General features: G+C 37.1%; 3 protein-coding genes across 5 annotated transcripts; 2 read left to right on the top strand and 1 right to left on the bottom strand.

Moving 5' to 3' along the window:
• LOC131025370 (very-long-chain 3-oxoacyl-CoA reductase 1-like) lies at positions 1-2,163 on the top strand. The gene is made up of 3 exons (XM_057955104.1): positions 1-710; positions 1,578-1,647; positions 1,781-2,163. Exons 1-3 carry the CDS (start codon positions 88-90, stop codon positions 2,084-2,086), a joined length of 999 nt encoding a protein of 332 aa, XP_057811087.1. The 5' UTR covers positions 1-87; the 3' UTR covers positions 2,087-2,163.
• Positions 2,164-2,632: 469 nt separating this feature from the next.
• On the bottom strand, positions 2,633-3,534 carry LOC131025371 (photosystem II core complex proteins psbY, chloroplastic). The gene has a single exon (XM_057955105.1). It carries the CDS (start codon positions 3,285-3,287, stop codon positions 2,739-2,741), a length of 549 nt encoding a protein of 182 aa, XP_057811088.1. The 5' UTR covers positions 3,288-3,534; the 3' UTR covers positions 2,633-2,738.
• A 5,474-nt stretch (positions 3,535-9,008) lies between these two features.
• On the top strand, positions 9,009-12,840 carry LOC131025369 (ultraviolet-B receptor UVR8). Of its 3 annotated transcripts, none has more exons than XM_057955100.1 (7): positions 9,009-9,292; positions 10,125-10,162; positions 10,404-10,660; positions 10,756-11,105; positions 11,199-11,600; positions 11,822-12,209; positions 12,379-12,840. In XM_057955100.1, exons 3-7 carry the CDS (start codon positions 10,457-10,459, stop codon positions 12,619-12,621), a joined length of 1,587 nt encoding a protein of 528 aa, XP_057811083.1. In that variant the 5' UTR covers positions 9,009-9,292; positions 10,125-10,162; positions 10,404-10,456; the 3' UTR covers positions 12,622-12,840. The 3 variants fall into 3 exon arrangements, with proteins under 3 accessions (XP_057811083.1, XP_057811085.1, XP_057811084.1); XM_057955101.1 differs by having other exon boundaries at positions 9,100-9,429; XM_057955102.1 differs by lacking the exon at positions 10,125-10,162 and having other exon boundaries at positions 9,057-9,292.
• Positions 12,841-13,064: the final 224 nt, after the last annotated feature.

Below are 13,064 nucleotides of genomic sequence, written 5' to 3'. Positions count from 1 at the left end.
AATCCTAAACCCCTCGATTATATCGCTTAGCATCATTATATAATCATCACCACTCTGCATCTGCATCCATCTCCAGATTCTCCGCTCATGGAGATTCAAACCCTTTTCATACTCACCGCCGCCTTCTTCGGCTTCATCAACCTCTCAAAATTCCTACTAAAAATCCTCGTATCGCTATGGGCGGCGTTCATCCGGCCGGAAAAGGATCTCAGATCGTACGGATCCTGGGTCGCCATCACCGGCTCAACCGACGGCATCGGGAGAGCCCTAGCTTTCGAAATCGCGGCGAGAGGCCTCAACCTCGTGCTCATAGGCCGGAATCCTTCGAAGCTGGAGGCGACGTCGCGAGAAATCCGGCGGAAACACGGAGGGATCGAGGTGAAAACCGTCGCGATCGACTTCGCCGCCGGCTGCCGAAGCGGGGAGGAGATCGCGCGAGCTGTGGAGCGAGAGATTAAGGGCTTGGATTTGGGGATTTTGATCAACAACGCCGGGCTGGCCTATCCGTACGCGAGATTCATGCACGAGGTGGACGACGGCTTGATGGAGAGCGTCGTCGGAGTGAATGCCGCGGCGTTGACGTGGCTCACGAGGGCGGCGGTGGCAGGGATGCTGGAGAGGCGGAGAGGCGCGATCGTTAACGTCGGTTCCGGCTCCTCCGCTTGCCTTCCGTCGTACCCGCTTTACACAGTCTACGCCGCCACGAAAGCGTAAGTCGCGGGATTTAAAAAGCGTGTGTCGGAATTTTTTTGATAGCTCGATTTATTCGAATCAAAAAATTACGTCGTTAATTTGATCGTTAAATTTTTCTTAACAACGGTTTAATATCCTGGTTTAACGATGAAAATTTCGGTCGTTACTCCCATGTTGTTTTTATCTTTTAAAAGAGGGATTTAAGTAAGGAAACCGATTTAATTGAGAAATATTAATTGGTTATAGTGTGTTCTAATTTGAGTTTTATTCCATGTTTAGGCACTTCCTATAAAATTAAATTTTATATCCGGTCCATTACAAATGTTTCACTTTCATAATGAGATGTTCTATTACAAATATTTTATTCTTTTTTTTGGCAACATATTCTATCTTTACCTAATATTTAAATAATTTTCATCAACCCACTTTATATATAAACTACGAATTTCTTAATTTTTGTGTTCAAAAGTAATGGGACGTAGGGAATATATAATAATGGAATAAAGGGATATATTTATTTTTCCTAATATAATATTTTTATCTTCATTGCTATTTGCTACAATATTTCAAATCATATCAATATTTTTTTTTTTTGAGGGAATCAATATATTTTTTTGAAATAGAACAATCCATATATATTTCAATCTCATATGATAAGTCTCATGATATTCTAACGTTTGAATCTATTTTAATTATCAAAAGTAATTTATCCTGTTAATTTTTCAAAAGTAAAGAAATGTTATATTTATCCTGTTAATTTTTCAAAAGTAAAGAAATTTGCTCGCGATCGCGAGCAGATTTCTTTATGTATCTTTCTTAATATTCCATTTATGTTTCTTATTTTTGTTAATGAAAATATATTTATTTGGAATATTTGTGTTCAGGTATGTGACGATGCTGTCAAAGAGCATGAGTTTGGAGTATAAACAACATGGAATTGATGTGCAGTGCCAGGTTGGTGATTAACAACATGCATGGAGAATAAATTTACATCTTCAATATTCCTCAATATATATTAATGCACAGACGACAATAATTAATTAATAATATAAAATACGAGACTGAAACACGATGAGGTTCTCGACAGATCCCGCTGCTCGTGGCAACCAAAATGTCATCTATAAAGAAGTCATCACTATTCATTCCATCTGCAGAGACATATAGCAAAGCCAGCCTGAGATGGATTGGCCAAAACGAGCCAATATGTTTACCTTATTGGCCTCATGCACTGCAGGCCTTCATAATCTCCTTGCTCCCACATCAATTTCTTGACACTCTTCTCTTTAGATATTTCGTCGGGATGCGGGCCCGCGGGCGGAGCAAAGACGCAAAAACGGGGCATCTAGTCGATAAGAGCTCCTCGTTCAAGCTCGATTCGGCCAAACTTAACTGAATTTTAGGGGGCTTGTTCGAGCTCGATTTGATATTAGTAGATTTTTGGAATTATAATGAAATTGGAACTTCTAATTATTGTTTTGGGTGCTCGACTCGTTGGTTTGATGTTATTCATACACTCGCAATCTTTCAATTACGAATAGTTTGACATCGAGCAGTGTGAACTTCTATAGTAAGTAAACAAGGTTTATGATTCAAATTCTATCGCATTTTCTCATAACTAAAAAAAATAGTGACACTAACTTTTAAGTATATTTTCAGCAACATATTAAATTTTATTTTTTTCTTAAAAAGGATCAATAATAGTTCTCCATTTCTCTCCATTCTGACTTGAACCCTCGACCTATTGTCTTAACAACTGAGTTGCGCTTCATTGTCTCGGCAACATATTGGTTATGACCAATAGATTTAACCAAACACCCATATTACTCCACAAAGACTTCAAATTAGCACATTGCTTAGTTTGCAAAAAAAAAAAATTCAAGGGGGTTTAGTTTGGAATTTAAACGCATATATGTAAATCCTAACCAAAAAAAAATGAAGCTGTGCAAGAAAAGAGTTTCTATTAATAGAATGATACAATTCCATGCAGAGTTACATGCACATCCAAAACCCAAAAAAGATTCAAATCTTTACACACAAACCTTAAATCACTCCGATCTCATCCGGTTAATCTGGTTCAAAGCCGGCTGCAAGATGTTGTACAGCACCCACGCAATCGCCGGCGCCACCACGAACAGCAGCAGCTGCCCCCTGTTGTCCGCCGCGGCCTCCGCCGCCGCCGCGGCCTCCTGCGGCTGGAAGAGCCCCGCCGCCGCGAGGCCGCCGGCGAGGCCGACGATCATGCCCTTGGAGCTCCTCATCTTGTTGATCTGGTTCAGCGCCGGCTGCAGTATGTTGTAGAGCACCCACAGGATCGCCGGGATGATCGGGATCAGGAGGGCGATGCCGCGGTTGTCGCCGTCCGCGATCTCCGCCAGCTGCTGGGCGGCGAACGCGGGGTCCGCGGCCGAGAGGGCCGCGAACACGGCCCCCGCCGCGGAGGCCGCGGTGAGGGGCGTGGTGAGGCCCTTTGGGAGGGAGAGTGGCTTTGTGGGCTTGGCGGCGGCGGGGGCGGCGGCGGCGGCGGTTTTGGTGGTGGTGGGGTTGAAGCATTTGGGGCTGAGAAGAGCCATGGATGTGGCCATTGTGGCTGCCATTTGTGTGTGTGTGTGTGTGTGTGTGTTTTGGTGGTGAATGAATGGTGATGAAGAAATATTCAAGAAAGTTTAATTTGGAATTGGAATTGGAATTATAGGAAAGTTGGGAGGAAATATTTGGGATCCAATGAGAGTTGAGAGTTTTGGATTGTTTTCTTATCCAAAGGGTGTGATTGGTGAGATATGGACCTCATGTTGGATGCCCCACTTCGATTTTCTTATCACAAACTTCTTCTCACAATTTTTTTTTTTTGTTTGACATTTTGATATTTGTGTTGATTTATGATATTTAGGGAAATGAGATGTTGAGAGTATTTCAACATAGTGGTATATGTTTAGTTATATGTAGCGAGATGCTAACCGTGTGTGGGTAGGTATTATGAGTAGTTTATGTTAATTAATTTTAAGTAAAATTTAATTAAAAAACTCTAATTACCTTTATTATAAGGAAGAGTTCATAGCAAGGAAGAACTCACACATGTTTTTGTCTTCTTAAATTAGTTATGCGAGTTGTATTGATAGTGCAATTAGGTGGACGAATGATTTATTTACTTAAATTTTAAGTTTGTAATAACAAATTAAGAATTGTGAACTTAAACTCGCGGCGATCTTAATTAAAAAAAATTGTACTCCCTCCGTCCCACGAATCTTGATACGTATTCTTTTTTGGATCGTCCCACAAATCTTGATGCATTTATAAATATAGTAATAATTAGCTAAAAATTAAGGGTTCTTAATTACCTACTTTATCACTTTATTACCTACATATTTTTCTATTTTATCACTTTTCTACTTTATTACATGTACATTTCTACTTTATCATTTTTCTACTTTATTACCTACACACTTAAAAGTTAAAACACTAATCTACAGCTCGTTAATTCCCGTGCCGAAAACAAATGCATCAAGATTCGTGATACGGAGGGAGTATTTCTAAAAAGTAAATAAGTCCGGATACACCATTTTAATTTTTTTTTGAATATATAATAATTTTTTACATAGCCCCCATAAAATAGGGCGGCACCATGAGGAGCTTAATTGAATTCTAATTTTAAATTAATAAATCTTAATATGGATTAGTTAACCCTAAATATCCTCTATAGAAGGGTTGCAGCAAATACAACACGACCCATAATTTACAGTTTTTTTTTCCCACAAGCCCACTTTATTTCAACAATAAAAGCCCATTAGGCTGCAATTGGGCTCAATGTTCCTAATATTTTATTGAATTGAGCCTTGCAATTTCGATTGGACCTTCAGCTGGCTTCCCACCTGGTGCAGCTAATGTTTACAAACGAATTGGGCCACTTTATTAGCTCTTTTTTTTTTAATTAAAAAAACCTTTTATTTTTCAGTTATTAAAATATTTCTAAATTTATCAACAAAACTTGTCCGACATTTTAAAAGTTAAAACACAAGCAAAATTTATAAAATGTGGAAAATTGTTTTGTTTTTTCAGCTATTATATATGTAAAAATAAAGAATTTTTTGAAGTCAAACACAAAAGGTTACAGAGAGATTGAATAGCTTGTCGTATAAGTAAAAGCTAGCATACTAATTAGGGATATTTTATTCACAATATGAATACCAGTAGCATAAGTCATGATATTCACTGCAACATAATTTTCAACAAAATGATGAAAAGGACAAACCTTATTTCTTTCCCCTTTTTTCTTGGGGATTATAAATTCGAATCAATACTTTTTATGTCACATTTTTCATTATTTCTTTTTTGAGTTTGATGAGTCATTATAGAAATGTAAAATATTTAAACGTGTGGAATAGCATTAATCTTTTTTACATATATAAATAACTGAGGTATGGTAGGTGATTATAAGGCCATACAATTTTTTTAGGTGCATTAGGGCATACAGTATTACTACTACAAGTAATGTTAGGAATCTTAAGTATTATAAGTTGGGGTTAAACATATTTTTTTTCTTAAATATAAATGATTGCTTATGCATATTTGCTAAAGAGTATCAGATTTATTTAAATCAGTGTTTGAAAACATTGAATAGCATCGTGGCCAGCGAAAACATGCAGATTGAGTGTAAATAGCTCTTAATTAAATTAATATATGCATATACACATATTCTTTCCTTGAAGTGCAAGAACTCAACTGTGTCAGAATTATTAAATATTGATATTATATGAATAATATACTATGCATTTTAGGAATTTTATAGTGAAAATTAATGCTTAGGAGTTCCAGCATTGATAATGCAATTCCATTTCTTTTCTTTTCTTTTTTTCTTTTCTTTTTTTGGTTTTAATTTTTAATTAGCAGTTATTCAAGTATTCAACCATTATAGTATTTAATAACATTTGAAGTTTCCATATATAACAAGAGCACTAATTTAGAGTCTTAGACATCTGTTGAGATTCTTACAGAATTTGTGAAAATTGGAAATTTCGAAACACCCAGTTGTCACGTATAAATGTGATTAATAAATGTAGAAAATCAACACCACAAAAAACAAACTAACAACCAGCTAAGCAAACCAGGGGGCTTAGCCCACTGGCCACCAGGTCCTCACTTAAGTGAAGTGACCCGGGTTCGATCCCTCTTGGGAGCGAATTGGAGATATAAGGTGGATTTGGTGAATGGGAGAGATAAGGTGGTGAATGGGAGGAACTAACTACTAACATCTAACATGACTTTGCCCTATCAAAAAAAAAAAAAAAAAAAAACAACCAGCTAAGCATCCCTACTCACATTCGTCATGTCACATTGCTCTTTATTAACATGTCACACTTATTTATTAAACTAACTTTGTGCATGTATGCATATATCCTTAATGGGAGTAGTTTAAATGAGTTTAATTAATATTTATCATATAAAACAAAAACTTATTTTCAATTCTCATATCGTGAGGATTTACGAAAAATTTATGACTTTATTGAATGAATTCATAATTTATTTTCTAAATTTATAATCACTCCCTAGCTATTATTGATTCTCCTAATAATTTTTATTATTATTAAAATTACCTAACACATACTACACTCAAATTCGATTCGATTCGACTTTACTCATAAATTCGAGAATTTGAATAATCCCACCTCCCTAATTTCGATAAGAAGCTAACCCCCAGCAATCACAAATCCATTTATAAATTAAATAGTTGCTTCCCAAATTTACAGCACTTGACAAATTTATACCAAATAATATTAATTACATGCCATTTTATGAATAAATAAATACAATGCTCAATTCCGGATCAAACATGACGTGCCAAATTATAATGTATGTTAATTTGAGACCTATATTTAATTGGGCAAAGCTCCCAATAATGGAAGAAGAAATTGACTCAATCCTCGGTCCTTTGTCAGACACATTTTGAATCACTGATTTATTTGAATAAAATAGCAATAAAGGCCAAAAGTGGGGAAATTAGGCCAATAGATAGCCACAAACCTCCTTATTCATAAAATAAAATGATTAATATGATTATCCAAAATCAATTACATTAGTTAAACTCCCCCACAAGGCTTTGTTTGGTGACACTTTTATTCTATTGATTATATATGTTAATAATTTAAGCTCAAATTATTTACAAGAACTTGCACAAAGATGATCTGAATTAAAATTTAAGTATATATTATATGTTACTTCACTACTTCGTAGTGTATAATATTAGTGTTGTTTTAATATCGAACAATGTGTCCACTAATAACGAAACATCTCTTCAAATAGGATCATTATGTAGGCAAGGAATCCAAAGCTCTCCATCAAGTGAAATTCCTTCTTTCATTGTGAAAAATAGAAAAGAAGGATTATTTGTTATGTTAAAATCATGAGTTTTTTAATATAGAAAAAATAAATAGTTTAAAAAAACTCGAACTTGAGACATTTAATCTTAAATATTATACGTACAAAATCATAAAATTCGTGAAATGCTGATATGTCGACTTCTTGCTTTTCTTATAAACAAGCTTATTGTATTATATAATAAGAACTTTTATATGTTTGCATAAAATTTAAGGTATCCACAAAACCTTAAATCACCTTTTCTTCATGAGTGTTTATTAATGTGTAGTTTTCTTTCACTAATTATTTATAAGTACATAGCCAATTTATGATAGGCACATTTATCTATCTATGTAAGTAAGTAATTATAATTGGTTCGCATTTCCAAGATCGAAAATTTTGAGCTTCCACTATCCTCATCTTTGGTATATTATATGAAATGTTAAAACTTTATGTTATGATTAGGAATCTCATTTGAGGTCACACCTCAAATAAACAATCTTCGATTGGGGTGGCGTGTAGTAAATGACCATTTTGCCCTTGAGATATACAAAGGATATTCTCTAATAATTTGACAATCATTTTTTTTTTTCGATTAATAGACGTACAAGTTATACATCGGGACCTAAAATTTAATGTACATTTCATGATTACGGGTATCCATCACAAATTCACGTATTCCATTAATTACATCTTGTTCTCTTATATTGTCACATATATACAATGACAAATTATATACTCCCTCCGTCCCGCGAGTCTTGACACGTTTGGATTCGGCACGGGAATTAAGGAGTTGTAGATTAGTGTTTTAAGTGTGTAATTAATAAAGTATAAAATTGATAAAGTAGGAGAGAGAATGTAATAAAAGTGATAAAGTAGGAGAGAGAATATAATAAAGGTGATAAAGTAGGAGAGAGAAGGTAATAATTATTATCAAAAAAGAAAACGTGTCAAGATTCGTGGGACGGCCCAAAAAGGAAAACGCGTCAAGATTCGTGGGATGGAAGGAGTATATATATATATATATATATATATATATATATATATATATATATATATATATAGAGAGAGAGAGAGAGAGAGAGAGAGAGAGAGAGAAATGAGTGTTTCAATGAGAAGTGAGATTTTAGGTTGATTTGTGGGACGTTGATTTTATGTATTTTATGATTGAATTTACCTAGAGGGCGATTTTTTTTTTACCAAAATTTAAATTATAGAGGGAGCGAAAATTTTACTAATTTTTTTAATTTCGTTATTCATCAATATATACTGTCTTATTCATCGTACTCACGATCTCATTGAAGTGCACACATGCCATATATATATATATATATATATATATATATATATATATATATATAGGGAGAAATTCTATAGAAACACAAAGTTAGAATAAACACGACATTAAAATAACAAAATTCTATATACAAGAATTGAACATTACGAGTTAAGATTCCACAAACTCGAAATGTTCACAAGGTTTGACTAGTAGTTCAATTTAGCGTTTAGTGTTATTTGTGGTAGAATAACATAGAATTATACTCCTTCGTCCCTTCAAAAGCATGATCAAGTTTTTTTTACGTGTTCCATGAAGATTGATTAGTTTTTTTCTCGGCATGAGTTTTAAGAAATTGGTCAATAAAAAGAGTGAGTATTTAACAAAAAATATTTTTAACTGTGTGATTCTTATCACAGTAGTAATAATAATATATAAATAAATAGAGGGTGAGAACATTATGCGGAGGATATCATCTTGAATTTGTTAGATTTGGATAAATTCTAATTTCCCAAAATCTTGGTATAGATTCACTCAAATTCCTTCATCTTCTTCCACACATGATGAAATTCACCATGTGCTATCATCACTATGGCCTCATCTCCTAGGTCAAATTCATGACAAATGTTGTGTTTGTGTGTGTGTGTGTATAGAGTATATATTTTCACGCAGTAAAACGTGTGAGTGTGAGCAGAAGCCACAAGCAAAACAGGGTTGACACCTCATCTCTTTCTGTTCCCTTCAATTTATGTACATTCCATCCGATTTTGAGAGAAAATAAAGGCCTTCTATATAACCTCACACACATTCACACACATACTATCTCTTTCCGAACAAAAACTCTTCCCTTCCTCTCTCTCTCTCCCCCTTCTCTCTCTCAAAAAAGAAAAGGAATTCTACACAAAAATCCCATCAACAAAGATCAAATTTTTAAGCATCGCTCGTCGTCTTTCAGGCTAAAAATTCAACCAACAAGTAATCACCTGAAAATTCCCTTTGATCATTGTGAAAACCCAAATTCAAGACTGTTGGTTTGTGATCGGAATTTTGATGAGTTTTTTCATAGCAGATGTCACGTGGGTTTTTGGGGGAATCTTTTGCCCCTTTTGCATGTCAAAAACTTTTGTGGATTTTTTCCCGTTTTGTTTCTTGATCTGTTTATGTATCGCAATGTGCAGTATCAAGACTGTATTTTTTTTTTTTTTTTTTTTGGTGAAGAAATTCCCACTTGATCTTCAGTGTGATCGAGGAATTGAACTTGTTTCGGTGATCGGATTGTTGAAGATTGGATTTTTGCGGTTAATTGCGATGATCATTGTTTGTGAATATCATCATCATCGGTTGCCGATTTTTCTGGGATTTCTAGATGATGGTGTGGCTGTGAAATTTAACCCTTTTTTGGGTGTTAATTTTTTTGTGTTTTCGGCCGCTTTTTTTGTGTGGGATTTTCTGTGGTGGTTTTGGGCATGCTTCATTCAACAGTATTCTTCATTTTTAGTATACGTACAACCTACGCTTATACCTTTATTTTTCTTGTGGAGAAAATGGTTGCTTGTTAGAATGTGTTTGCTTGTTAGATATCATTTGATTTGATGCTCTAACTGTCTAATTTGCTCTGTTTTTTCCCCCTCATTGGATCAAACTAGCAAAGATTGTTTTTTGTCGTTGATTCGGGTTTGATCACGCTGTGTTTCTCAACTATTGATGTTGTTGCTAGTGAAATTTGACTTTTGTTTGCACGTATTTGATTCTTGATTTGTGTATTGATGTTGAAAGGTCTTATTTATAGCTGTGTTTTGTAATGCAGGCTTGATTTTAAAAGCTGTGAACAAGTAGCTTAGAAAGGTATTGAATCCCTGCATTTTACACTTGGTTAGAAGTCTTAATAGAATTACTGAGTTTTCATCGAAATGAGGTGGTAGAATAAGTCGAAAAAAGAGCTTCCATTTTGTTGTGATCCCTGCATTTTACTTGATTAGGTAGAATTGTTGAGTTTGAATCGAAATGAGGCAATGCTGATGATGCTTTGGTAGAAAAAATCGAAAAAAAGATTACATTTTGACATATTGTTGTGATCTTTGCGTAGTTCGATTATCCATTCTTGCCAAGTTAGGGCACTGCAGAGATAGAGCGGTGCCCATGGATGCCACGGCTAGTGGAGCATCGAGCGTTCAGTACCACAACATCAGCGATCAGACAATCGCGCCCCTTGTTCCTAGGCAACAACGGCATTGCTTTGGAAATGCAAGCCCCGGGGAGTTCCCGTTGTCTGCTAACCCGTCCATCGTCCTCCACTTCCTCTCCGCCTGCAATTTGGATCCGCAAGATCTTGCAAAACTCGAGGCAAGTGTGTTTTTACTTACCATTGTCACGGTTGGAATGTTGTTCGACATTAAGAGTTGATGATGCTGCTGATTGAATCATAATGCTTGTTGCAGGCGACGTGTTCCTTCTTTAGGCAGCCTGCGCACTTCGCCCCTGACCACGAGCTCTCGTTGGCAGAGCTTGCAGCTCTTGATATGTGCCAGAAGAGGGCTATATTCAAGCCAATGGCCATAGAGCAGCAACAATGCTTGAAGCAGAGGTGCGGGGGCTCATGGAAACTCGTCTTGAGATACCTTCTGGCCGGAGAGGCGTGTACGAGAAGGGAGAAGTCGCAGGCAATAGCCGGCCCTGGTCACAGCCTCGCTGTGACCTCTAACGGGGCTGTGTATTCGTTTGGTTCCAACAGCTCTGGACAGCTTGGACATGGAACCACGGATGAGGAGTCACGCCCTTCTCTAATTAGGTCGTCTTATCCTCTCTAAATTAACCTAGTAGAACCGATGTTGAAAAAGGGCGAAATGGCAAGGAGAATAACGCACTTGTTTTGATGATGCAGATCTCTGCAAGGAATCCGAATCATTCATGCTGCGGCTGGGGCTGGACGAACAATGCTGATTAGTGATGCAGGACGCGTCTATGCCTTTGGGAAGGATTCTTTTGGTGAAGCCGAATACGGGGCTCAAGGGAATAAACTAGTAACTTCACCTCAACTAGTTGAATCTTTGAAAGACATCTTTGTTGTCCAAGCTGCTATTGGGAATTTCTTCACTGCCGTGTTGTCTAGAGAAGGCAGGATTTACACATTTTCTTGGGGAGACGAGAGCAAACTCGGCCATCAAACGGAACCTAATGATCTGGAGCCACGCCCGTTGCTGGGGGCACTCGAAAATATCCCTGTGGTTCAAATTGCAGCTGGTTACTGCTACCTTCTTGCTTTGGCTTGTCAACCTGGTGGCATGTGAGTCCCTCAATATCCCTAATGTTAATATCACACATATATTTATGCCTAATATTTTCAAAAAGATTGAGTAAATCGTAAACGTGAACGTGGAGTTATGTAGAAAAGTTCTAACTTGTTAAGTTCTTGGCTTTGTTAGTCTTGATGGTGTCCTTGTTAGCTACTTATGTGTGACATTTTGTCGTGTTGAAACGTGATATGCCTCGTTTGAACGTTATTAGGTCTGTATACTCTGTTGGGTGTGGACTAGGTGGAAAGCTCGGGCACGGTACTAGAACAGATGAGAAGCAGCCAAGATTGATCGAACAGTTTGTGACGTTGAATCTCCAGCCCGTCGTAGTTGCTGCCGGTGCTTGGCACGCTGCAGTGGTCGGGAAGGATGGGAGAGTGTGCACGTGGGGATGGGGGCGGTACGGATGCTTGGGGCACGGGAATGAGGATTGCGAATCAGCCCCCAAAGTGGTCGAGGCCCTGAGCAATGTCAAGGCGGTGCACGTTGCAACGGGGGACTACACGACCTTCGTGGTCTCGGACGCTGGAGACGTCTATTCTTTCGGATGTGGAGAGTCATCAAGCCTCGGACATAACACCGCTGCTGCTGATGAGCAGGTTTGATTCCCTTAGAAACGGACCAATCCGTGTCCCGTGTCGTGTTTGGAAGCTTTGGACAATGAGTGCTACTCAAAGCTTCCAAATACGGAACAAGATACGGATTGGGACTTATCTTCTAGTCTGTAATTGATGTCTCAATCCGTGACTCGTGTTGACTCGATTGCAGGGAAACAGGCACACGAACGTGCTAAGCCCGGAGCTCGTGACCTCGTTGAAGGAGGTGAAGGAGAGGGTTGTGCAGATAAGCCTCACAAACTCGTTATACTGGAACGCGCACACATTTGCGCTCACCGACTCCAACAAGCTCTACGCGTTTGGATCCGGTGACAAAGGGCAGCTAGGCGTCGAGCTCGCGGCTAACCAGACGGAGAGGGCGAACCCGGACCGCGTCGACATCGACCTCAGTTGACCTCTGTACTACCCTTTGCCTTTAATCTTATTATTATTAACATTGCATTTGCAGCTAGCTGTAGATATATGATGTTTCATGTTTATTGCTCTGTGTAAATAGAAACAGTGATTGTGAATAAGGGGTAGGGATTTAGGAGCTGCAGAATTAACCTCTTTTAGAAATTCGTTAGCTCTTTGTCTGAAACCAGTAAATAGCTTTTTAAAAATACTTTGTCAAGATTGCTTTTTTAACTTATTTAGATTGGTGAAAATTGCTTCTTTAAAAAAAAAAAAAAACCATTTGTGTGAATTTTTTGTTTATGTTGTTTAGTGTTTTTCACTTTTTGTGTGTTGATTAATACCATAGAGGAGTATCATTTAATATTATTTGATATTTCTTCTAGTTTTTGTGTTTGGAGATTTTTTTAGTATTGATTGCAAGTGTTTTTTTGTTATGTTGTA

The sequence above is a fragment of the Salvia miltiorrhiza genome, chromosome 5 (genome assembly GCF_028751815.1).
Source record: "Salvia miltiorrhiza cultivar Shanhuang (shh) chromosome 5, IMPLAD_Smil_shh, whole genome shotgun sequence".
Classification (NCBI taxonomy): domain Eukaryota; kingdom Viridiplantae; phylum Streptophyta; class Magnoliopsida; order Lamiales; family Lamiaceae; genus Salvia; species Salvia miltiorrhiza.
Note: the sequence above shows the minus strand (reverse complement) of the source record. Positions and strands in the feature narration are given on the sequence as shown.